At 41.2% G+C, this 27347-nt stretch overlaps 1 protein-coding gene across 4 annotated transcripts in view; it reads right to left on the bottom strand.

The window, feature by feature from the left end:
• Window positions 1-5485: 5485 nt before the first annotated feature.
• Window positions 5486-27347, bottom strand: part of LOC105025292 (muscarinic acetylcholine receptor M3) — a 116925-nt gene continuing 95063 nt past the window's right edge. For all 4 annotated transcript variants that reach the window (XM_020047077.2, XM_020047079.2, XM_020047076.2 and 1 more), the window contains exons 3-6: window positions 8469-8712; window positions 7962-8112; window positions 7249-7318; window positions 5486-7045 (exon numbers count right to left, since the gene is read on the bottom strand). In XM_020047077.2, the coding sequence (XP_019902636.2) occupies window positions 5544-7045; window positions 7249-7318; window positions 7962-8112; window positions 8469-8674 (1929 nt within the window). In that variant the 5' untranslated portion in view covers window positions 8675-8712 and the 3' untranslated portion in view covers window positions 5486-5543. The remainder of the gene's footprint in view (window positions 7046-7248; window positions 7319-7961; window positions 8113-8468; window positions 8713-27347) is intronic.

Here is a 27347-nt window from a genome sequence, read left to right as displayed (position 1 = left end):
ACATTCGCTCTAAAACGACTATACCAACATTCGGCGAGTGGTGTTGGCATCATGTGAAGATAAAGAAGGGTGGTCTTTACATCAATATTTACCTTGTGAATTCCTATTTGTTACTCACTTCATGTTGCCTTCAAGAAATTGGCAGCAACCGGTCAACATCATCCATGAAACACGCCCTTTAATCAGCTACTTGATTTCTTACAGGCTTTCTGGGACACGTTCTGATCTGTGGTCATGTTATAATTTGTAAAATAAAGATTGGTGTGCTCAGTTTTCTGATATTCCTGGCACACATCTTATGAATTTAGTTATATTCTATAACCAAGTATCAACGCAAAAGACCCCTTTTAATGAAATAAATAATCTAAACAAGTTTATTGACGTAGATTGTGAATTAGACTCAATTCAATAATGACATCTAGTGGTTATTTGATAGAACACACATCGAACGCTACTAATACGTATGTAAACCGCTATCACAAATTATTTCTCTGCACATTCCGCCGATCTTCATTATAAACCATATATGGAGCCACATCTTTATCCTATGTCGAACACAAAATCTAAATATATCATAATCGTGATTTAATGATATCGTTATGCTGTTATTTTAGAATGACCATGGATAATTTAGCAGCCTTAACCCGATTGGAGTTTTAACACCAATGCAGTGAAAACAAATATTTAGAAATTACATTTAAATGAGCTTTTATGCCCTAAATACATGTAATAACGTGGATTCCCTTTTATCTGGCAACATTATTATTTATTTTTTATGTGAGAGAAGTTTTAGAAAATTATCAAATATAAGTCTGTGGTGCGATCTACATTAGCTACACGTCGTGTGCACGTATCCACGTGTGAATGTGTAGGCTCGAGCGTGTGTCGGTAGTCGGACAGTAGACAGAATAAATAGTGACAGGAAACGACACTCAGTGGAACTTCACAGTATTACACTTTATTCTCCTGTGATAAAATGACATCTAAAAATCCTTCAAATGATTGGTCATTTAAATGAGTGACTTCAGAGGTGGTTTACTGGGAACAAAAACATGAAATCAACCTATCATAAAAAACTGAACATGCAGTTTGTGTCAATCCGGTGAAAACGAACAAAGCAAATGTACATTTTAAACATGTAAAATATTGCAAGCATCAGATGTTATGGCTTAGTACCAGAAGTAAATCATTTCATTACTAAAATTAAATAACATAAAAGACTGGATTTCTTAAACATGACCAAACAGAATAATAACATTATCAAACCACATTATATATCAAGATTCCCAAATGGCACCCTATTCCCCATTGCACTCGAGCCTTATGCAGCCCGGTCTAAAGTAATGCAGTAAAGAGGACGATCAATTCATAGTAGTGTGTTATGCCATGTATTTACAATATTCATCCCATGTCCAATCACATCTAATTCTGAAAAGGAGAAGCATACCTATACCGTAGGCTAGCAATGGAAGTTCTTTTTGGACCAGTAATGTAAATTAATTTGACCAATGGGAAAAGAGATACTGCGGAAAATACTGCAAATCAACTAAGACCTAAAAGCAAACGATCACAAAAGTTGTATAATTAAAAAGAGCAAATGCAGCGACAATTAACCAACTCTTTACTCTCATTGAAAACGAGCAGTCTCCGTGATTGCGTCACCATAATACAGGGTTGGCGGATTAAATTACAATTACGTTAACTAGCCACGTGTGTCATGGCTCAAAAGGCTCGTGAATCTGACTCGTTCGAACCTAGCCACAATAGGATTTAGCCACAATAGTGGAATTTGTGTTTCACCTTTAGAATAAAATTTAACATTTGGAAGACGACTATAAAAGTAAATGTGACATTTTAATTAGATAGTAGGATAACAAGGTTGGAACATTGTCCGAACATGTATAATTAAAAACAATCATGAATTAATTAACAACATAAAAATATGGCATAATTACATTGTTTATATTTGTGCGTCTTGCAATTGGTTACCTTCATTTTGAACGCAAAATGCATATTCCACTAATATTCTATTCCTTGGCGTTTTAATGCGGGTTGTAGCATTACATCGACCAGATTTGAGATCGAGTACTACAAACTTTAGCAGTTAATAGTGCCTACTTGTGACCATTGCTGAACAGTTTGCACCAATAACGGCTACGTCGCTGCCCTTGACAAAAGTACAACTGTATATGATTTGTACGATTGTGGTAGAAACAGTTGACTGGTCAGTGTGTCCCCGCCACGCCAGGAGGCACTCACATTAAAACACAATCCCAAGAAATGTCTCGTCAGACAGGTGCATTTCAATACAGCCAAATCAGGCGGGGGCAGTTGCTCTTTAAAATCTTCAGACATAAACACAAAAAAAAGTGTCATGTCTATTTTAACTTTTCTGTCTATATCAATGTACAGAAGCAGAAAGAATGCTAACACCAAACCTTCACTTTACAATGTTTTGGAAAAGCATTCATTTATTATTTATTAATTGAAAAATAGTTTAACTTTTTAGTCAAGGGAATACATTTCCAATGGTGCCCTGAGGACAACAATTAAACAGTTGAACTTTTCTTCCTACAAAAGAATCATATCAAAGAAACGAACATTTCAGCACACTGATGAAGCATATTCGTGGACCCACCTATATGGTTCACTAAATAGAGAATATGCTTCACTTGGAAGTCGTAATTAACACCCGGAGTTTCTTAAATCAAAAACATAAATGAACCTGCACATCATTATATACAGGATGTGATAAATACATAATATGGTATTATTCTTTTGTAAAATTAAGGTTAACATTTGAAAAATAGAACACTCCTTCAAACTCTTTGAAAACTGAAAGTGCAACAACATATGCCCTGGTCAACTAGTGAAATCGAATAATACATTCACATCAACAAAGACTTTAATCAGTTTACTGGGAATCACTCCAGCTAAGCACACCAGGGGGCACCACTGAGACACTCACGTCAACGTTCTTTTCAATGTGTTCTTCATTTTCTCCAGGATTCTGCAATTTTGTGACTGCAGATATCTATGTTTTAGCAAAATCAACATATCATCATATTATGATTAATACAGAATCAATAATATTACAATTCCCATAGCAGAAAAAGAAACTTAGCACACCGGTTTCACAAAAGGTATCTACGGAATCCTGGAGGTACTGGTTCTTCAGACTCGTCTGTTTGTAGTGCAACTACACATGCCACTCTCTCATTTAAAAATAAAACACGGTGTCGAGGGAGTGGAATGGCAGCACGAAACAGGCCTGGAAAAACACCATCTTCATAGGGGCGGACTTAGCAATTTATCTTAGGGCTTATATGAAAATGTCAGTGCCCAACCTCCGAAAGACTGACCTATTCTCACAGAAATTTCCTGCTAGGATCTTTTTGAGACAACAATGTAAAATATATCTATTAATCTATTCATGTTTTACTTCAGAAAATTATTCAATATAGAATCCACACATGGTGTTATTCAACACATTGATGATTATCATGGTCAGCTGGGTCCCTGTTGCATTTGAAATCCCTGAAATAGCGAAGTCCGCCCCTGGGTGGATGCTGGTAGATGTAGTTCATGTGGGACCAAACAAACAATACATAACACACTACATTTAAACCACTAGGTGATGCTGTTGGACTCCTAACATTCTCCACATGGAAACAGTCTTCAGGACAAAATATGGACAACACCCAATGCTTGACTTACACTATAACGTGCCGGTACCGTACATTTTTAGATGAATATTATATATATGTATATATATAAGATCTATGAAACACTCAATCTGGTTCTGTGTAGCTCAGTTTGTAAGACCATGGCCCTCAAAACACCAGGGTAGTGGAACAGATTCCCACAGGTGGCCTGGATGAAAAAGTATACACTTACTGTCTTTGTCAGTCACTCTGGGTGACAACTAAATGACAGAAAAGGTATATACTAATAGGCACATGATCTCTAGCTGTATAACTTATGAACAGTACAGGCCACTATTTCAGTGTAACTCAGTATTTAACAATAGGTGAAGAATCTCTAGTAGACATTTTGAGGTGCATTGTTCTGGTAAGCTCCTGGTAAGTCAACTAGTTTTGAAATAATCATAGACAGAATAATTATTCTGCAATATTAATAAAATGAAAACCCTATGAGAAAAACCCTCACTTTATTGCAATGTAACTTGTCCATCACTGTGTAAATGTGAAAAAGTTTGACAGTGGACATATTATTTGATAGAAAATCTATAATAATTATATAAACATAGAACTGCATCATACACAAACATCCATAGAAGTCTTCCTACAGTTAGCATGTAAACAAAATCTCACACTGCTATCATGATAATATAAGCAGCTTCTACACCAGCCATGTGCTTTACAACTAGAGTTTAAAAATTCTGGTACCTTTCCCAAAACTCCCAGATTTCTCACAAAATCCAAATTGCAGATTTCTTACGTGACCCCCAGATTCCATGGAAACGTCCATCCAGGATTTTTGGAAAACTGATGAAGTAGGGAAAATCTACCAGAATTCTGCAACTCTATTCAAAACACTGTCTCCCCTTGTGCAACGATTATGACCACCATAATGGTAATCCCCTCACGTTGATAAAACCATCACTGACCACACAGAATATTAGCCAAACACATTAAATAACAGGTAGAGGTGATTGGCTCAAGTCATGATGAATCAGATTTCTAGAAAAACAAATATACTGACACAGTTCACACCAAAACTCATCGGAGGGAATAGAAGAGCAGAACACTCACAGACACTTGGAAAGTACTGGACCTTTTACATGAAATTACTGCACCTTTATATAAGTACTGCAACTTTACATAAAAGTACTACACCTTTACATGAAAGTACAACACTTTTACAAAGGTAATAGCCGCCTATTGATCTCATTGTTTTCATATTGTCGGCCAACAGGAAAGGCAACCGTGTGACGTACTGTGGACTGTGGTGGATGCTTCGTACCCACATGCGTTCAGAACAGCCGAAACAGTTACATCTGACAGCCCTTAAATGCGCGGAAACATTCCACTGGGTCGGCTGCGACACCGATCAATCTATCATGTCTGCTCTGTCGGCGTCGCCACGAATGACTGGGCCTTCAGTCTGCTCTGCCGGGTAGGAGACAACACGGAGGGACCTGACCGTACGTGTTCAGCTCTTTGGTTTCCGTAAAACAAATCGGGCCCAGAAAGGTTGGGCACGTCTGTAGCAACGCAAACCGACTCTATCCCCGGGGTCTGTGGCATGACAGGTGGGGACTACATTACGGTACAAAGCATTACGCCCACAAAAAGTCCAAGGTCTCTGTACTTGAGCCGGAGGCCGCCTCACCTCCTCCCTGCGTATAAACTACCCCGGAGAAACCTCGCATGTCATAGTGGACGGCTTGAGAATAGCCTGCCGCACGGCCTTGCTGTCTGGACATCCCCCCCACCCCCCCCACCCCCCCCCCCAAGAACAGTCCGTCTGCGTGGACAGCCGGCCTGTTAAATGCAACAGCTGGCCCAGGTGGATGACCACTACAAGGGCTCTTTCTTTCGGAAGGCCACTGTCTGCCTCTGCTGAAACTGGGGCTTGTTGCGCTTGTTTATGTCCTGCCAGCGGCACAGGAGGATCATCTTGAACGTGTTCCTGAAGGTCAGGTTGCACATGGCGTAACACATGGGGTTGATGGTGCTATTGACGTAGCACAGCCAGTAGCCCAACGCCCACAGCGCCTCGGGGATGCAGTCATCACAGAACGTGTTCACCAGCACCATGATGTTGTAGGGGGTCCAGGTGATGATGAAGGCGAACAAAATGGCCGACAGAGTCTGGGCTGCCTTCTTCTCTTTCTTCTCCTTGACGACACTCTGCTTCTTGCGTTTGGTGATCTGGGTCCTGGCCTTGGAGGCGAAGCGTTTGGCCATGGCTGCTTCCTTCATGGAGATCGGGGCGGACACGGCGGAGGTCGGGGACTTGGAGCTGGACGAGTCCCCTGGGTGGGTTTTGGTGGACGTCTCCATGGAGGACGAGGAAGTGACGGTCTTGGAGAAGGCACGCTGGTTGTAGCTGTTGTCTTCTTTGTCCCTTTTCGTCTTGGATGACATCTTCTTCTCCTTATTATTGCCCCCTGGTGGCCGGAGGGGATCTTCCTCCGTAGCATCCTGGTTCACAGGAAAGGTCAGCTGGGGTTCATTGTTAGGGTCATTGCCAAGGGCAGGGTTTATTCCCGGCAGGTTAACTACAATGGAATAGATTGCTCGGCTCGACTCTGTTGCCCCCTCCTCCTCAGAATCTGATTGGTCCATGGAGGCCCCGCCACCTTCATTGTTGTTCCAGCTATCGGAGCTGCTGTGTTCTGGCTCTCCGCCCACCACTGCTTTCTTCCTGGACCACCTGCTAAGTGGCCAGAACCGGAAGTGGCCCGCTGCCTTCTTTCCTCCAGAGCCTTTCTGACCGACCTGGTTCAGCTCGTAGCTACTGCAGCTCCGGGAGCTCCCCGTCTTCGGGACCATAGGAGTGGCCTCCTCCTGGGCGTCCTCCTCCTTCTGGCTGCCCCCCTGCCCCGCCTTGTTCCCTGAGCCCCTCAGGCCTGCCAGGTCCCTCTGCCGGTTCTCAGTCTCCCTGTAGATCCTCCAGTAGAGAACCGTCATAATGGTGACAGGCAGGTAGAACGCAGCGATGGCTGTACAGAAGGTGATAATTGGCTCGGAGAGAAACTGGATATAGCACTCTCCATGCGGCACAGTTCGCTTCCCTTCTATGTACTGCCAGAAGAGGATAGCCGGGGCCCAGAGGACGAAGGACACGGTCCAAGCCATACTGATCATGGTCAGGGCTCTCTTGGTGGTCCTCTTGGCTCGGTAGGTCAGAGGTCGTGTTATGGAGAAGTAGCGGTCGAAGCTGATGACCAGGAGGTTCATGACCGAGGCGTTGCTGGCCACGTAGTCAATAGCCAACCAGAGGTCGCACGCCCAGTTCCCTAAGGCCCATTGTTTCATGATGATGTATGTGGTGTACAGGTTCATGGAGAGGGTGCCTAGAGTTAGAGTTAGAACAGTGTACTAAAGTTTCAACCCCCAACATTACATCAACAGTAGACATAGCATTAACAAAACACTGAATGTAAAATTGAACAAAACAAAGTGAAACTCATTGTAGGCAATTTCAGCTGGCATTAACGGGACAGTGTTTCATAAATACAATAAAATACCTTTAGAAGTTTAAACAATTAAACAATACCTATGATGAGGTCAGCGAAGGCCAGGCTCAGCAGGTAATAGTTATTCACTGTCTTCAGCTGCTTGTTCACCTGGAAGTTAGACAAACCTTATTACTGAAGTGTCACTACTCAGCATAAAAATTACTGACAGGTCTTATTACAAAATAAAAACAGCAATGTTGAACCAATCAGAAACTGAGTTGGAAGACATTATAAACAATAAGTAAATATGGTGTGCTTGCTGGCATGTACAGTATTAATATGTTTTATTAGGTAGATAAAATGATGATTGATTGGATAGCATGAACATGTGAAAGTTTGTTTAGTGTCTATGTTGAATTGTTCATGATTTGCTATTGTGGTGGTCAAGTTTGAAAACTAAATTGTTAAACAGCAGTAAAATGTAATCCTCTGGCTGGCTTAAATCCCAATTTTATTTTGCTAGTTTCTGGAGATATCATTGTTTATACTTTATAAATGTTTCTGAGAATTTGTTGGAGTATGTTTTAAAGTTGACCTTCTGGCTTAATTGGCCAAAGAGCATAGGAATTCAGAACAGATTGATAGATGAAAGAAACGATGATAGATCATTTATGATGGCATGAACATGATAATTTGTTCAGAAGAGGTTCAGAAGTGACCACAACCATGAGGCAATTTATGCTAATTAACTCACATTATCCCAATGAATGCACATTTAAGCAGTGCACTTTATGCTAGTACATGAGTTTACCTTGAAAGAGACAAGCACCAGGATGTTGCCTACGACAGTGACCAGCGACAGAGACCCAGTGAAGAAGACGATGAGGACCACCTGCCAGACAGTGTGACCTCCCAGGTAGCCTTTGTCATCTGGGGTGTTAGACACTGACACGTTGGATAGCCTGGGAGGAAGAGGAGAAGAACGTAATGTTCAATGTATTTTTAAATTGTCACCGACATAATTCATTATTGTCTAAATAATAGCAGGGAGAGCTTTGATCTCTAGGGAACGACGTGCTGTATCAGATACCGATTACATGCCACCCTCCTATACTTATTTCAGGAAATCATTCCTGTGACTTCAGGTCATTGTGCTGACGCTAGTTAGCATTGCTATGCTTAATTGCCTTTAGCTTTTTCCTCACTAAAAGCAGGTACATACAACTGACATTAAAGAATTAGTCTGACTGCAGGCACTGCGGATCAGAGCTTTGACGCCAGAATCACAAAAGTGTCCTGTCCATCCATTGAGGTGTACCTGGTTAGATTGGTCAGGTCCCACGCCAGGCTAGAGTCATTGTCCAGCCCCAGGCGGTCAGAAGGCTGCGCGGCAGCCCAGGGTCCTCCAGCAAGGTTGGCCGAGTCGGAGTAGGTCTGCATCCCTGGGGAGCTGTTGGTCAGGTACATGCTGGGATCCACAGAGGCAGAGCTGGAAGAGGTCAGGTTCAGGGTCATCAGGGTCATACCGCTGCCGTCCAGTGGGCATATTCTGGAGAGAAAACCTGACAAGGAAAAGAAAGAGAAACAGAAAATACTAAATTCATCTATTCACTTCTAAAAAGAAAAAGCAGACCTGTAAGAGGGGGGATGGTTGACCTGCAACACAGTTTAATACAATACCCAAGACGGGTCTGTAAGAGTTAATTAAACCAAGTGAATAGCAGCTATTGCGTAAATATGCCAATGTGGGTTTTACTGAATTGAGCCCGGTGTCTTTTTCAAGTCACAGCCACAAACACATGTACCTCAGTGTCATGGGGAAGTTCTGAGGGCTCAGGGTCGAGACTGCGCCTGACAGGGAACATTAGTCCTTTTATATATGACTTTAGTTTGGCAACAGTCCATTGGATAGGACAGACAATTTGTTTCTGGCTTTATGAGGTAAGTAATATATATATAACTATATTTTGGAATCAAAACTTGGCAGAGAAAATAGAAATATTGGTTGTGTAAATTTAAGGACATTATTCTAGGAGCAGCAGAGAAAAGACAAGGTCCTTTTGGTTAGATAATAAACAAAAAAATACAGCAATTACATTAGAGTCTTACTGAAGCACAGGATAAATAGGCCTATCCTTTGGTAAATAAGGAAATACACATCATAAAGTTACAGACGTGGAAGATATTCAAGCTCTGACTTTGCTGATAGCTTCTCTATTCAGTAAAATATACCCACTATTACTGGATTTGTGTCGTTGTCCCACCCTTGTATCTGAAAACGGATGCATTAACGCTAAGTCACTCTTCGTAAGAGCATCTGATAAATTACTGAAATGTGAAATGTTCTCCTAAATTTTCTTCAGTAAGAAAATATGATTGGACAATAGCTGGAAAATGATGGTAGGAATTGAATCAATCATTGATGTCAAACTCCTTTATTGTATATGCTCCAATTCTATTTATGGTCGAACAGCCAGATGCCAGAAAGAAAACAATAGAATTCTATTAACCCCACATAGCATCTGGTATACATTCTATTAACCCCACATAGCAACTGGTATACATTCTATTAACCCCACATAGCAACTGGTATACATTCTATTAACCCCACATAGCAACTGGTATACATTCTATTAACCCCACATAGCAACTGGTATACATTCTATTAACCCCACATAGCAACTGGTATACATTCTATTAACCCCACATAGCAACTGGTACACTGGTACACAATTAACCCCACATAGCAATCAATCAATCTAATTTATTTATGAAGCCCTTTTTACAACAGCAGTTGTCACAAAGTGCTTTTACAGAAACACCTGACCTTAAAACCCAAGGAGCAAACAACAGTAGTGTTGAATTTCAGTGGCTAGGAAAAACTCCCTAAGAAGGCCGAAATTTAGAAAGAAAACAATAGAATTCTATTAACCCCACATAGCAACTGAAACACATTCTATTAACCCCACATAGCAACTGGTACACATTCTATTAACCCCACATAGCAACTGGTATACATTCTATTAACCCCACATAGCAACTGAAACACATTCTATTAACCCCACATAGCAACTGGTACACATTCTATTAACCCCACATAGCAACTGGTATACATTCTATTAATCCCACATGGCAACCGGTATACATTCCACTAACCCCACATAGCGACCGGTACACTTTCCATTAATCCCACATAGCAACCAGTATACATTCTACATTATAAACCCCACATAGCAATCAGTATACATTCTATTAATTCCACATTGCACAACATACCTCAGCTATACACTCACCTAAAGGATTATTAGGAACACCATACTAATACTGTGTTTGACCCCCTTTCGCCTTCAGAACTGCCTTAATTCTACGTGGCATGGATTCAACAGGGTGCTGAAAGCATTCTTTAGAAATATTGGCCCACATTGATAGGATAGCATCTTGCAGTTGATGGAGATTTGTGGGATGCACATCCAGGGCACGAAGCTCCAGTTCCACCACATCCCAAAGATGCTCTACTGGGTTGAGATCTGGTGACTGTGGGGGCCATTTCAGTACAGTGAACTCATTGTCATGTTCAAGAAACCAATTTGAAATTATTCGAGCTTTGTGACATGGTGCTTTATCCTGCTGGAAGTAGCCATCAGAGGATGGGTACATGGTGGTCATAAAGCGATGGACATGGTCAGAAACAATGCTCAGGTAGGCCGTGGCATTTAAACGATGCCCAATTGGCACTAAGGGGCCTAAAGTGTGCCAAGAAAACATCCCCCACACCATTACACCACCACCACAAGCCTGCACAGTGGTAACAAGGCATGATGGATCCATGTTCTCATTCTGTTTACACCAAATTCTGACTCTACCATCTGAATGTCTCAACAGAAATCGAGACTCATCAGACCAGGCAACATTCTTCCAGTCTTCAACTGTCCAATTTTGGTGAGCTCTTGCAAATTGTAGCCTCTTTTTCCTATTTGTAGTGGAGATGAGTGGTACCCGGTGGGGTTTTCTGCTGTTGTAGCCCATGCGCCTGAAGGTTGTGCGTGTTGTGGCTTCACAAATGCTTTGCTGCATACCTCGGTTGTAACGAGTGGTTATTTCAGTCAAAGTTGCTCTTGTATCAGCTTGAATCAGTCGGCCCATTCTCCTCTGACCTCTAGCATCAACAAGGCATTTTCGCCCACAGGACTGCTGCATACTGGATGTTTTTCCCTTTTCACACCATTCTTTGTAAACCCTAGAAAGGGTTGTGCATGAAAATCCCAGTAACTGAGCAGATTGTGAAATACTCAGACCGGCCCGTCTGGCACCAACAACCATGCCACACTCAAAATTGCTTAAATCACCTTTCTTTCACATTCTGACATTCAGTTTGGAGTTCAGGAGATTGTCTTGACCAGGACCACACCCCTAAATGCATTGAAGCAACTGCCATGTGATTGGTTGATTAGATAATTGCATTAATGAGAAATTGAACAGGTGTTCCTAATAATCCTTTAGGTGAATGTATTGCTTGACAAAAGGTTAATACAAATATTTCACGAAGGACATCAGATATTGGATGAATTTAAATCAATCAGAGATGGTATTATATCAATCAAAGATGGTATTATATCAATCAAAGATGGTATTATATGGCTGACAATTCACAAACACCCAGTTGGTTAGCTATGACTGTCTGATTTAGGACTCACACATGCATGCAGATCCATCCCATGCAATCGTATCCCAGATGTATTCGTATAATAACTCAGAGATGGACAGAGCTTTATGGCCATGTGTTTGGTTTAACGTCAGCTGGATGTGAAGCTTAATGGAGGCTAAACTAATATCTCCAATCCTTTGAGTTTGTCTGAGATCTATTCCAAACTTCTCAGTATTTATGTGACAACTTTGTACTTTTTTTTTTTGGGCTGACTGAAACAGCAGTGGTGGTTGTGGCCTCATGAAAAACCCTGACCTCTCACAAACCTCTCACAAACCTCTCACAAACCTCTCACCTACTCAATCAATTCATTATTTTAGAATATTTCCCGACCAAAACAGTTATTTTAAATGTCACCCTATATTATATTTTGACATCCTACAAAATATAACAATAACTATGGTGATATGCCAAATCAATAAACATAAAAAATGTAGGTTCCTCTGGGGAGTAGCCAAATCTAATCCAGTATTAGATTGGAGTAAAGATTACTGTGTGTGTGTGTATGTGTGTGTGTGCATGTGTGTGTGTTTTACATTACTTGCAAAAGCCAAACCCGTCACACCTTGTCTGCATTTTTCTTCTGTAGTTTAGTAGGGTTCTTTATGTGCTTGGTTTTAATGTCACTTTTTGTTGGTTCAGTGCTGAAGCAATGTGTCTTACATCTGTGTGGCCGGGCATTTTTCAAATAATACCAAACCCATTCCTTACAGGAGGCGTTTTGCCTATCACCAGGTCGTTATTGTCAATAACTATTTGTTCCTTATTGACTTGCCAGGTAAATTAAAGGAAAAAATAATATGAATCAATAAAAAACAGGTACAGTAACCCATAAAATCAGGATTTAGGACATTGTGCCATTCCTAACTTGTAACAGGCTAAGGCTAGGTTTAGCATTATATTGAGGTTTAGGGGTAGAAGTTAGGTTAAGGGTTAACTCTAAAACATGCGCGCGTGTGTGTGTGTTTGTGTGTGCATGCATGTGTGTGTGCGCGCGCGCGCGCGTGTGTGTATGTATATATATATATATATATATATATGTGTTAGCACAGAGCTTCAGTACTACAAAGCCCCGCACTGGCTCAGCTGCTGTTGTGGGCCTCAACAATGGATGCCAGCTGTCCCTGAGTGTTGCAGGAGCTAGACGCACGCATCACGACAGAAATAGAAAGACAGTTTGAGGACTAGGCGGAGTGCTGATCCAGGATCTCCCTAATGATTCTGATTACATGGACAGGGCGTGGGCCTGAGCCTACGTCGGCAGTCGTTCCTGACAACTTTGGGACCACAGGGCTCTTGGAGTGGGTAGGATTTATCGGTCAAACATCACAGCGATGGCATTAGTTTTACCTCCTCAATAGTCTTTTCTGTGTTGAACTTGAAACATTTGCACTGAAGTGGAGTGTAAATACACATTACCAAACCTTAGCATTGTTACTCTAATCCCAGAATATAATAGAAGATCATGTAAATACACGTCTGTTTGCTCTAGTTGCTAGGTAACCGTCTCCTTCCACAAGTTGGACGCAAACCAATAAATAGGCAGTAGTCAATCATTTACAGGGAAATTCCAAATACAAACATTATCCTGAATTATGGAACCCAGCTCCTCAGCCTTCACTGTTTTGGATGACCCCCACTGACCTTGGAGAGATTATGTCCCTGGCCCACCTGCAGCTGGAGACTTTCATACTGGAGGTAGACCAGGTCAGGGTAGTCTGGCCAATAGCATCCCCCTTGGGCCAAGATCTGGCCAGGCCAGCCAATCAGACAGTAACGTCCCTGCTAAGCCGCTATAACTGCCTGGTGTGACCACCTGATGAGTTCTGTCCCGAAGCAGCATGGGTAGCGGACGTGGAGGTTCTCACCTGTCACATCGGTGATCCATCAGGTTGCTACAGGTCAGAGCAGAGATCAGCCAATCACAGTGTGAGAGTGCGACTACCTCCCTGAGTACCCATCCTATAACCACGCCCTGCCATCTCTCCCCCTGTCTGTCTCTTTATCACTCTGCCCCTCTTTATGTCTCTCTGTCTCTCTCTGTTTCTGTCTCTCCCCCTCTTTGTCTTTCTCTGTCCTCATTTGGCCCTCTCTCTCTCTCCTCCGGGACCCTCTATCTGTCCCGCTCTATCCCTCCTCCACTTTGATCCGCCTCTCTCTCTCTCTGTCTCTCTCCCTCTCTCTCTCCCTCTCGCTCCCACCTGTCTAATATGCTGTTGGTCCCCCATGTGACTTCAAAACAGCACCGACCTGCCAAAGCATGGACTCGACCCCTGTAGGTGTACTGTGGTATCTGGCACCAAGACATCAGCAGCAGATCCTTCAAGCCCTGTAAGTTGCGAGGTGGAGCCGCCGTGGATCGGACTTGTTGGTCCAGCACATCCCACAGGTGCTCAATTGGATTGAGATCAGGGGAATTTGGAGGCCAGGGGCAACACCATGAACACTTCATCATGTTCCTCAAACCATTCCGACCAATGTGTGTAGCAGGGCGCATTATCCTGCTGAAAGAGGCCACTGCATCAGGGAATACCATCACCATGAAGGGGTGAACCTGGTCTGAAACTGTGTTTATGTAGGTGGCACATGTCAAATTAATGTCCACGGCCATAACAATTTGGCCCTTGTCAAAGTCACTTTACACCTGCCCATTTCTCCTGCATCCTTACCATCTAATGCTTACCATCTAATTTACCCAGACCTGGACATGTGCCCTTGTTAGGAGATGATGAACATTATTCACTTCACTTGTGAGTGGTCTTAATGTTTTGGCTCATCAGTGTGTGTGTGTATATACAGTGGGGAGAACAAGTATTTGATACACTGCTGATTTTGCAGGTTTTCCTACTTACAAAGCATGTAGATGTCTGTAATTTTTATCATAGGTACTCTTCAACTGTGAGAGACGGAACCTAAAACAAAAATCCATAAAATCACATTGTTTGATTTTTAAATAATTAATTTGCATTTTATTGCATGACGTAAGTATTTGATGACCTACCAACCAGTAAGAATTCCGGCTCCGACAGACCTGTTAGTATTTCTATAACAAGCCCTCCTGTTCTCCACCTGTTTGAACCCATTTACCTGTATAAAAGACACCTGTCCACACATTCAATCAAACAGACTCCAACCTCTCCACAATGGCCTAGACCAGAAAGCTGTGTAAGGACATCAGGGATACAATTGTAGACCTGCTCAAGGCTGGGATGGGCTACAGGACAATAGGCAAGCAGCTTGGTGAGAAGGCAACAACTGTTGGCGCATTTATTAGAAAATCGAAGAAGTTCAAGATGACGGTCAATCTCCCTCGGTCTGGGGCTCCATGCAAGATCTCACCTCGTGGGGCATCAATGATCATGAGGAAGGTGAGGGATCAGCCCAGAACTACACGGCAGGATCTGGTCAATGACCTGAAGAGAGCTGGGACCACAGTCTCAAAGAAAACCATTAGTAACACATTAAACTGTCATGGATTAAAATCCTGCAGCTCACGCAAGGTCCCCCTGCTCAAGCCAGCGCATGTCCAGGCCCATCTGAAGTTTGCCAATGACCATCTGATTGATCCAGAGGAGGAATGTGAGAAGGTCATGCGCTCTGATTTGACAAAAATTAAACCAAACACTTGCCGTGTTTGGAGGAAGAAGAAGGATGAGTACAGCTCCAAGAACACCATCCCAACCGTGAAGCATGGAGGTGGAAACATCTTTTCTTTGGGACTGCTTTTCTGCAAAGGGGACAGGACGACTGCACCGTATTGAGGGGAGGATGGATGGGCCCATGTATTGCGAGATCTTGGCCAACAACTTCCTTCCCTCAGTAAGAGCATTGAAGATGGGTCGTGGCTGGGTCTTCCAGCATGACAACTATGGAGTGGCTCCGTAAGAAGCATCTCATGGTCCTGGAGTGGCCTAGCCAGTCTCCAGACCTGAACCCAATAGAAAATCTTTGGAGGGAGCTGAAAGTCCGTATTGCCCAGCGACAGCCCTGAAACCTGAAGGATCTGGATAAGGTCTGTATGGAGGAGTGGGCCAAAATCCCTGCTGCAGTGTGTGCAAACCTGGTCAAGAACTACAGGAACGTATGATCTCTGTAATTGAAAACAAAGTTTTCTTTACCAAATATTAAGTTCTGCTTTTCTGATGTATCAAATACTTATGTCATGCAATAAAATGCAAATTAATTACTAAAAAATCAAACAATGTGATTTTCTGGATTTTTGTTTTAGATTCCGTCACTCACAGTTGAATAAACCTATGATAAAAATGACAGACCTCTACATGCTTTGTAAGTGGGAAAACCTGCAAAATCGGCATTGTATCAAATAATTGTTCTCCCCACTGTACAGGGAATATATCATTGCCTCCTTTCTGCCCCTACCTCACTTCTGCAGTGGCTTTTGAGAAGCCATCTGTTAAGGCCCAGATGAAGCCCCAGGATCCCAGAGATATATCCCTGCTTCTCTCACTCTCTCTCTCTCTCACTCTCTCTCTCACTCTCTCTCTCTGCCTTTTCTTCAGTCTTTGATGTATCTTTGCCTGTTCCTGTCTCCCTCTGTCTGTCCTGTTCCTCAGTTCTTGTCACAAACAACGGTGACTTAGTCCTTGATTAAACGGATCTTATTAGTATACACGCTTGTTAAAGAGCATAACAATTATTAATTTAAAATCACATCAATATCAATAATACATGCTAAATGATCACAGGAATTGGAAATTAACCCTAAACCTCTGAAAGAAGACCTGAGACAAAACTGAAACCGAAGCTAAGATGACAGACCTGAGGCAACGCCTGAAACTGAAGCTGAGGTAACATACCCGAGATTAGGCTAAAAGAGAAACTTAGGAGACAGAGCTCAAACAAGGATTAAATGGAATCTGACAAAACAGCTGCTCTGTGACTCCTGGTAAAACCTGTCAGTGCATGGGTGCCAGAGTACCCTGAGGTCACACTTCCACCACCGGGTACGCGAACGTCAGACACAATAGGATGTAGCTGTTAGCATAATCAGACGTGACATCATGTGTCAATGCACTGAGGAACTACAATGTCTAACTGCTCTTTACACAAGCTTGGCCTAACTCAATCAAACCGGAATTTCTATCAGAGCTACTGCTATGACAACTACTACCAGACTGGTCTTGAGTACTGTATAAAACCTACAGCTATTACTGGACTGGTCTTGAGTACTGTATAAAACCTACAGCTATTACTGGACTGGTCTTGAGTACTGTATTAAACCTACAGCTATTACTGGACTGGTCTTGAGTACTGTATAAAACCTAAAAGTATTACTGGACTGGTCTTGAGTACTGTATAAAACCTACAGCTATTACCAGACTGGTCTTGAGTACTGCAAAAACCTACAGCTATTACTGGACTGGTCTTGAGTACTGTATAAAACCTACTACTATTACCAGACTGGTCTTGAGTACTGTATAAAACCTAAAAGTATTACTGGACTGGTCTTGAGTACTGTATAAAGCCTACAAGTATTACTGGACTGGTCTTGAGTACTGTATAAAACCTACAAGTATTACCAGACTGGTCTTGAGTACTGTATAAAACCTAAAAGTATTACTGGACTGGTCTTGAGTACTGTATAAAGCCTACAAGTATTACTGGACTGGTCTTGAGTACTGTATAAAACCTACAAGTATTACCAGACTGGTCTTGAGTACTGTATAAAACCTACAACTATTACCAGACTGGTCTTGAGTACTGTATAAAACCTACAGCTATTACTGGACTGGTTTTGAGTACTGTATAAAACCTACAGCTATTACCAGACTGGTTTTGAGTACTGTATAAAACCTACAGCTATTACCAGACTGGTCTTGAGTACTGCAAAAACCTGCTACTATTACTGGACTGGTCTTGAGTACTGTATAAAACCTACTACTATTACCAGACTGGTCTTGAGTACTGTATAAAACCTAAAAGTATTACTGGACTGGTCTTGAGTACTGTATAAAGCCTACAAGTATTACTGGACTGGTCTTGAGTACTGTATAAAACCTACAAGTATTACCAGACTGGTCTTGAGTACTGTATAAAACCTAAAAGTATTACTGGACTGGTCTTGAGTACTGTTTAAAGCCTACAAGTATTACTGGACTGGTCTTGAGTACTGTATAAAACCTACAAGTATTACCAGACTGGTCTTGAGTACTGTATAAAACCTACAACTATTACCAGACTGGTCTTGAGTACTGTATAAAACCTACAGCTATTACTGGACTGGTTTTGAGTACTGTATAAAACCTACAGCTATTACCAGACTGGTCTTGAGTACTGCAAAAACCTGCTACTATTACTGGACTGGTCTTGAGTACTGTATAAAACCTACTACTATTACCAGACTGGTCTTGAGTACTGCAAAAACCTACAAGTATTACTGGACTGGTCTTGAGTACTGTATAAAACCTACAACCGGACTGTTCTGTACGAGAACCCACAACTGCACGCGTTTGCCCCCACAGGTACGGTTTCACTGTCGTAACTATGAGCCCGTCAACGCGGTCGGAATGCTCTCAATGAAGACACCGAGCCAACGTTGAATCCCAGCCTAACAAAACTACATCATCACCTCCCCCACACCCACACCCACACACACACACAGTTCTGTAGGGAGAGTGTGAGGTAGCTGAACCAGAGCCACCACCAGTGCTATGGTACCTCCATGTTGTACTGACCCACTCGTTCAACGAGCCTCCACTCTCTGGTCCGGTGTGCTGAGGTGTTTTAAACCCGCCACACGTCTCTCTCTCTCTCTTTCTCCCTGTGTGTCTCTCTCTCAGACACCAACCCCCATTCTCTGTCCCTTTCTCTCGTTCGCTCTGTATTTCCGCCCCGCCTTCTCTCTCTCTCTCTTCATGTTTATTGAACAGGAGGTCCAACTGCTAGACCATACCATCTGAGACTCGTTAGCAACAGTATACGTGGCAACAAGGTCAAGGTCAAAGAGGACCCAGTTCCTTCCATAATTAGCTTCAAAGCCTAGCACAATACCGTTAATTGTCGCAGCTGAGCAACGGACTGCAGGGTTGATATCATGGCAGTCTGGCAGATTGTGTGACACTGTGCCTGGTGAAATGGCTGTTTCTGTTCCTTTACAGAACCTATGTGACTACGATTGACAGGAAGGACAGGTAGACATTCATTATGCTCAGCCTCTGTGTTGAGGTGTCTCCCAGATAATACTTCTAATCTAAACTGTTCAGGGTCGAATCAAATGCCATACCGGAACGCAATGGACAGCTCTAGGTTCTCGTGACTGGCCTGGAATGGGCAACATTCATGAGAGGTGTAAAGATACACAGAACTAGGAATCGTGGGCATTTGGCGCAGTGTAATCTGTATTCTTTGTGTTAACAGCATACATTTAAAATGAGAGTATATGTCTTTGTACCATACTTCCATATTAGTGTCCTGAATTATGTAATGTTCTCTGTTTTGCGTGGACCCCAGAACAGGAAGAGTAGCTGCTGCTTTTGGCGATAGCTAAAGGGGATACAACAGAAAGGACAAGGCCAACCATCAACAATCACAGCATTTATTAAACTCTTCTAAGAATCTGAAGAACTACAAAGCTGCACGAATAATTATGTCTGTATTAAATTTTTAGAACATTGGTCAGAGAACAAGCTACCATTGAGGTGCAGTGAGTTAAGCATCTCAAAGAATACATATTATTAAAACATGGCGACGGGCCATTATGCTTCAGGCCAAGTCTTTCATCTCATTAAAATCTTATAAGCGTCCACAATGCTATAATCTGAGTGTTTTGTTTCCGGATTGTGTTTGACACTTTCATTGAGACAAAGCATTTGCTTTGTTTCAGGACGTCGTACACCAACCTTTAGATTTAACAACGCAATAAACAGTTGAGATATTTTTAGTCAAGGAATAGTACAATGTCCATTCTGAATGAATCAATATTCAGCCCTTGGGGATACGTGTTTCCTTTTAAAGTAGTTCACTTTTCATTAGCTGACTCCACATGTGCAGTACAATCCAGAGAAATTACATTAAAATGAAAAGTGTATTATTGCTGGCCAGCTTGCAATACCCGCTGCACAGCCAGTCAGTATAATGAAATCTAAACAGCCACGCCAACAAGAAGCCATTTCTGGATGGCAGTAGATACTGAGAAACACATCTTGTCAGACTGGTGTGGGAGTGCTGATGGATAATACTGCTACCATATCTCCTCTGAACTATAGACCAGACAAGTCTTCGGTGTATGTCAGACATTCTATCCTGTAAACATCACTGGCCAGTCAGGGTGGTCTCTCTGTCTTTCTCCGCCTCTCTTTTTCTCTCTGTTCATCTCTCACTCTCTCTCTCTATCTCTCTTTTTGCTGTCCATCCAGGGTGATCTGAGGTAGCCATCCTAATCAGAAGACTAGCAAATAGCAGAGATACAGTACACGTCAACAGGTTAACAGAGATACAATACATTTCAACAGGCTGAAAGAGATACAGTATATTTCGGTGCAAGGTGAAATCCTATACATGAACGTACAGATTCTAAGAGACCTGCTGACGGCCTTTTTAGACCGAAGGTTATTTATCATATCAGGCCATAGCAATGTCAAAGTTCATAAGAAGGATATAGGAAGTGAGGAGTCAGGAATAGTGCTGTAACCGGCCATGGGGCTGTGTTCCAACAAAGGGCCCTACGGAAGTAAGAAATGGACAACATAGACAGGCAAACCTATGGAATGCAAGTGGGCTATATAGGGAATAGAAGTGAAGTAAATAGAGAATAGATGTAGAAAACCTAAAGAATAGAAGTGGATTACATAGAGAATAGAATTGGACAACATGGAGATTAAACACTGATCAGCCATAACATTATGACCACCAGCCTTTTATTGTGTAGGTCCCCTTTTTGCCACCAAAACAGCCCTGACCCATAGGGACATGGACTCCACTAGACCTCTGAAGGTGTGCTGTGGTTTCTTGCACTAGTCCTGTAAGCTGAGAGATGGGACATCCATGGATCGGACCTATTTCTCCAGCACATCCCACAGATGCTCGTTTGGATTGAGATCTGGTGAATTTGGAGGCCAAGTCAACACCCTGAACTCGTTGTTGTGTTCCTCAAACCATTCTTGAACCATTTTTGCTTTGTGGCAGGGCACATTATCCTACTGAAAGAGGCCAGCGCCATCAGGGAATACCATTGCCATGAAAGGGTGCACATGGTCTGCAACAATGTATAGGTCCAAGTAACATCTACATGAATTGCAGGACCCAAGGTTTCCCAGCAGAACATTGACCAAAGCATCACACTGCCTCTGCCGGCTTGCCTCCTTCCAATAGTGCATTCTGGTGCCATGTGTTCTCCAGGTAAGTGATGCACATGCACTCGGTCATACGTGTGATGTAAAAGAAAACGTGATTCATCAGACCAGGACACCTTTTTCCTTTGCTCCGTGGTCCGGATAGAATAGAATTGAGAATAGAAGTGGAGTACAGAGAATAGAAGTGGACTACATACAGAATGCACTTGAATTACTTAGGGAATAGAAGCGGACTATTGACAAAAGAAGTGGACAACAAAGAGAATGAGAATAGAAGTGGACTACATAGAGAACAGAAGTGAACTAGATAAAGAATACAAGTGAACTACATAGAGAATAGAAGTGGATTGGAGTCGGACGATTTAGAATTGGTTTAATTGCTAAAGCAAGTGGAAAATAATAGAAATTATTATACAATTATAATTTTGAGAAATAGACTATTAGAAATTGTAAATGGAAAGTAGCACAATGATAAAGAAAATGTCATTGTTTTATTATTAGCTATGCACCGAGAACTCTCTTGCACTCTTTTTCTCCGACTCTTTGCCCCTCCCTCTGGCCTTTTCTCTTTCTCTCCTGCAGTCTCTCTCCTCGCTCCTCGCTCCATTTACACCCCCTAGCCTTCATCCCTCTCTGATTGCCTCTGATAGGAGAAGATGGAAGAAGCCATTCTTGCCCTGCTCTCTGTCCTAAAGGAGTCTTTGTTTTTGTGGCTAGTGATGTGACATCCCGCCTCAACCTTTAATTGAGACAAAGACGGCAGGTAATTATTCAATTAAGGAGCAGTGGAGGGAGGAAGAGGTGAGAGGAGGAGGAGAGAGGAGGAGGAGGAGGAAGAGGAGAGAGGAGGAGGAGAAGGAGAGAGGAGGAGGAGGAGAGAGGGAGAGAAGGAAAGAAAGAAAGGAAAGTGGAGTGAAGGAAGGGAGTGAGAGATAGGAGAGGACAGGCTGTAGGGAGGGAGTGAGAGATAGGAAAGGACAGGCTGTAATATTATTATATTATCCTCCAGCCTGGTTAGGACCTGGACAGAGATATGGTGATATGGTCTGGGCTGGCTGTGTTAGAGGCCTTAGTCATCAATATGACTAATCTCCTGTCTGTCTCCGTGGAGGTAATCATAAGGCTCAGTGTATTCCTAGAGGCCTGTGAAGCAAGGGATTTAGTGCCTACGGTTATGAAGCCAAACTAGGATATGGATAGAATCTGTGGTTATAAAGCTCTGGTGTAATTAAGAATCTGTTTATAAAGCTCTGTTGAAATTAAGGATCTGTTTATTAAGCTCTGTTGAAATTAAGAATCTGTTTATAAAGCTCTGTTAAGGATCTGTTTATAAAGCTCTGTTAAGGATCTCTTTTTATAAAGCTCTGTTGTCATTAAGGATCTCTGTAAAAAGATCTGTTGTAATTAAGGATCTGTTTCTAAAGCTCTGTTAGGGATTTGTTTGTAAGGCTCTGTTGTAATTAAGGATCTGTTTATAAAGCTCTGTTATGGATCTGTTTATAAAGCTCTGTTGAATTTAAGGATCTGTTAATAAAGCTCTGTTGTCATTAAGGATCTCTTTATAAAGCTTGGTTGTAATTAAGGATCTCTTTATATAGCTCTGTAAAGGATTTGTTTGTAAAGCTCTGTTGAAATTAAGGATCTGTTTATAAAGCTCTGTTGTAATTAAGAATCTGTTTATAAAGCTCTGTTAAGGATCTGTTTATAAAGCTCTGTTGTAATTAAGAATCTGTTTATAAAGCTCTGTTAAGGATCTGTTTATAAAGCTCTGTTGTAATTAAGAATCTGTTTATAAAGCTCTGTTAAGGATCTGTTTATAAAGCTCTGTTGTAATTAAGAATCTGTTTATAAAGCTCTGTTAAGGATCTGTTTATAAAGCTCTGTTGTAATTAAGAATCTGTTTATAAAGCTCTGTTAAGGATCTGTTTATAAAGCTCTGTTGTAATTAAGAATCTGTTTATAAAGCTCTTATGTTCTACAGTATGCTTATAAAGATCTGTTGTGGTAGCAGTCAGTAAAGGCATGTGGTAATTAAAGTATTTTGTTATAAAGGTTGTGGTAATTAAGGTCTGTTGTTAACAAAGGTCTGTTCTTATGAAGGTCAGTGGTTATTTAAGTATTTTGTTTTTAAGTTATGTGGTTATTAACATCTGTTGTTATGAATGGCAGGTTTTGCACTAACTCAGGTTCAAATGTATAGATTTTGAACTAACCTAGGTTAAAGGTGAAGGTTAAGCATTTAACTATAGCTTTTTACTTCTAAAGCAATTATAGAGGCCAAGCATAGAATAAAAATACTTTAAAACGTAAATTAGAAAGATCTCATTTTCTTTCAACCATCAATCCAGTACTGTGAACTATGTCCCACACTGACATTTCTTCAGAGCACAGCTGTCTGGATATTCCTTTTAAGTGTATTTGAAAAGTGTATTTCAAGTATCTTCAATTATTTTCTAATTTCTATTTTCTTTGCTGTAAGTACAATCCAGTGTATTTAGTAACATGACGCTTTTGAGAAGTTTAATTAAAACATTTTAAATGTAAGAGGTTCACAATTTTGCACCCCCCTAGTAGCCTGAGTTTGGTTGAAATTAGTGGTTGTTTACCAAAATTAAAGTGTAAACACTAAACATGCAAAGCATGCAGATAAGTAGCACCTCCCCCTTGAACTAGTGGCAGTCAAAACACAGTGTTCTTTGCAGTTGTTCATTTTCACATTTACATTGTGGTCAAAGGCATCAAAGATAGAAAGTAAAAATATATAACCATTGCTGAGAATGTTGTTGTTAGGATACAGTATATTGTATGCATTTAGTGTTTGATATCTGTATATCTGTTCTTGTCTTATTTGCTCCTTTTTTCAAAATAAATTTGCCAATATTTATGAGTCTTGCTTTCATTTGGTTTATTTAATTTGCACAAAAAGATTGAGCTGTCCTCTTTACCACGTCTCCCTAGTAAGAGAGGTTGTTCTCCAGACCTCAAGTCAGACTTCCTGAAGTAAAAAAAGCATATTAGTTTAATGATAAATAAACTATAATTCAAAATGAAAATCCATGCTGCATCTTTTAACTTTATGAAGAACACCATATGTTCCTATTCTGCATTTACATATTTATAACATACCTCAATAAATAATAAATAAACCCTTTGTAACATTAATTATGCATTACTGGACAACAAAATAGGTTCTTCAAAGAACAATGGACTAGTTTTAATCCCCACACTGGAGTGGAGTAATAATAATATAGCATTATAACATTGTAATAACCACATTATAAAAATTATGTTACTGTTTTAAAAATAATCCAATTTGAAGTAAGAACTAATATACTAAGATATTTCTAACAAATTAACTTAAAGAAAAAAATACTGATCAAAGCATTCACACTACTTTACCATTTACTTTAATTTAACTCTTCTGAAGACAAATAAAAATAAACTGTGGCCTCTATCATATTTTTCCACAAATCTATAATTGCGGTTTGTTTACTAAAAAAGGTTTCTGATCAGATGCAGACTGGATTGAATAAAACACTCCTGTGCTGGATTTGTCATTAAGCTAAAAGTATTTTATAAGTACCTTCTCAAAAATGTCAGTTGTAATGCAATTTCTGTGAGGGAGCTAAGATAAAGATTAGTGTATGCCTGTAAATGCCTCAGTCATGTATTGTTAAAAATATTTAGTGGCTAATAGAAATATAGCGAACAACTTGAAACATGTTACTTTTTCAGCAATTTGTTTTCACTTACAACATAAGCTTTGATTCACCCTAGTCATTTGGGGAATAGGGTTGAATTTGGGATTAAATCTTCATATTCCATGTCACATTCTGATAACGCTTTTCTCAGGCTGTCAGCATTACGTTTGAATATGATTCCAAACAGCATCCAAAATGTAATTTAATCAACAGGCTAACTGCTCATTAATGATATAGAGGAGATGAACTATTAAAGGCAGAAATATTCCATTGAAACTACTGCTTGACTTGGGATGAAATAAGTGCAGGAACTGACAAATCGCACATTGGACTATGTTCATTAAAAAGCATGTGTTAATAAGGCTTGCCTAAAAAAAGAACTGGAACTCTGTTTGCCTAAAATTTGAACCGTATAGGACCGTTCTGGGCCAAGTCACGCACTGATTTAAACTGTTATCAATTAACTTATCAATAAGCTATGTAATGCTTATAAAATTAAAATAATTGATAAGCTATTCGGCTACAGATTTTGGCTACTATTTTAAATATTTTAAGATGTTATTCTCCATTGTTAAACCAGATAAAACATGTTAGAACGAATTCTCATTTTCAATGACTACCTGATCACAGGCCCTCGTCTTATCTACTCTTCTCTTATTTTCTTGCCTCGCCTCAGCTCTGTCCTCTACCTGGTCTCACCTCTCTTCTAGTCCTTCACCATCCTTCTGCCTAATGTACACTGAATGGAATTCTATAATAAACCAGCGTGCTCTCCAGTCCGTAGCCATCACAGAACACCACATTTTAAATAGTTGGTTATGACTTATTCACAAAAAAGGATTTGTCTGCCGAGGTAAAAGTCTGTCCCTGCATTTGGCTCTCCAAAGGATTTCTAATTGGTGCCAGCGGGATCTAGTGAACTAGAAACATTTATTTTTACCCAAAAGCATTACATTACCAGGTCAACACATTTGTATATAAAGTGAGTAGGGATGATTTAGTAGCATGGTTGTGTGACTCAACACATGCCCAATCCAACCGCACACAAGAAGCCAACTATAAGATCTAGTGACCCAATCACTAATCTATATTCAAACAGCACATAGCTTACACTGAAACTGTAGACAGATGGATTATGGAAATCAGGCAAACCATGACAAAACCAAATATATTTGGACTAATGTTTCTCGCCCCTAGTTACTCAGATTCAGAAGCTTCATCAGCCTGCAGCAAGCTTGGCAGAGAATCTGAAAAAGTGGAAAACCCCATGTCCCTCCCAAAGGGCACGCTATTCCCCGCCTAGGACACTACATTTAACCAGAGCTCTATGGGCCCTAGTGAAGTTAGCGCACTGCAGAGAAAACAAGGTGCCATTTGGGCATTTGGCTGCAGCAGCCAGAAGTCTCTCTCTCATTAGCTGAAAGGCATGTGAACAGCCCTCCAATGCCAACCAGTCCGGGGGCCAACACAAAGCCCTAACGGAGATACATAAAGAGTTGCTCAACAGCTCGGCTATAGGGTGGTAAAGAAGAATATAGTTGCATGGTTTTCGGACTAGCTAATGGCTATTTCACGCTGTTGCTCACACAGACACACATCCTGGAACACATATTGAAGTTAGGTCAGCAGAGATAGAGCTGTGTTAAAGGGACTCATCAGCGGCGTTGGCTCGAGCATGTTATGGCTACAACACAGAGGGATTTAATGTGTCTTTATGTCCTAAAGCGAGGGAGTGTTGGCGCGAGGGATGGTGAGGGCATGCCAGCGCTGTCGGAGTCAGGACCTAAGTCTTTATTGTGTCTTTCTATTTAAATGGAACATTACGTTGTGACTGTCATTTGCAAACGACGCACATTATTACTTTATACTCTGAAGACACACACTGTTGGGAGTAGAGCAGCACCCCCCCCCCCTCCCCCCGCCATCCCCACACACACACACACACACACACAAAAAATATAATAATAATTATGGAATGTGTACCGAATGGAACCCTATTCCCTTAATAGCAGTACACTATGTTTACCAGGGTGTATAGAGTACTATGTAGTGAATATTGTGACATTTGGAACACTCACTATGGGTCCAATTCGAGGAAGAACAACTTGACATAGCTAATTTACATTTAGCAAAGAAAATAAAAAAATAAAAAAATATGATTTCACTTCAACAAACGGTAATCAGCTGAATTTCAGCAGGAGGCGGTGTAGACAAAATACAAAATCTGCAGACTTAAAAGATGTATAAAATAATCTGTCTCTTGGGGTGCAAAAACCCCTTTGCCTGCATCAACGTTGCACCAACAACCCCAAAAGAAAATGCTGTGGATGCCAAAACTTTCCAGAGGCAGCTAAGAGGGTTAGCCCCTCCCTTATACAGCTGTCTGCCCAATCCGAACAGGAGATGACCCCCCCCGCCCCCACTCGCAGTTTGTCTTTGATTCTGTTAATAAAATGACCTCCACTGGAATACAGCTTCCT

The sequence above is a fragment of the Esox lucius genome, chromosome 6 (genome assembly GCF_011004845.1).
Source record: "Esox lucius isolate fEsoLuc1 chromosome 6, fEsoLuc1.pri, whole genome shotgun sequence".
Taxonomy (NCBI): domain Eukaryota; kingdom Metazoa; phylum Chordata; class Actinopteri; order Esociformes; family Esocidae; genus Esox; species Esox lucius.
Note: the sequence above shows the minus strand (reverse complement) of the source record. Positions and strands in the feature narration are given on the sequence as shown.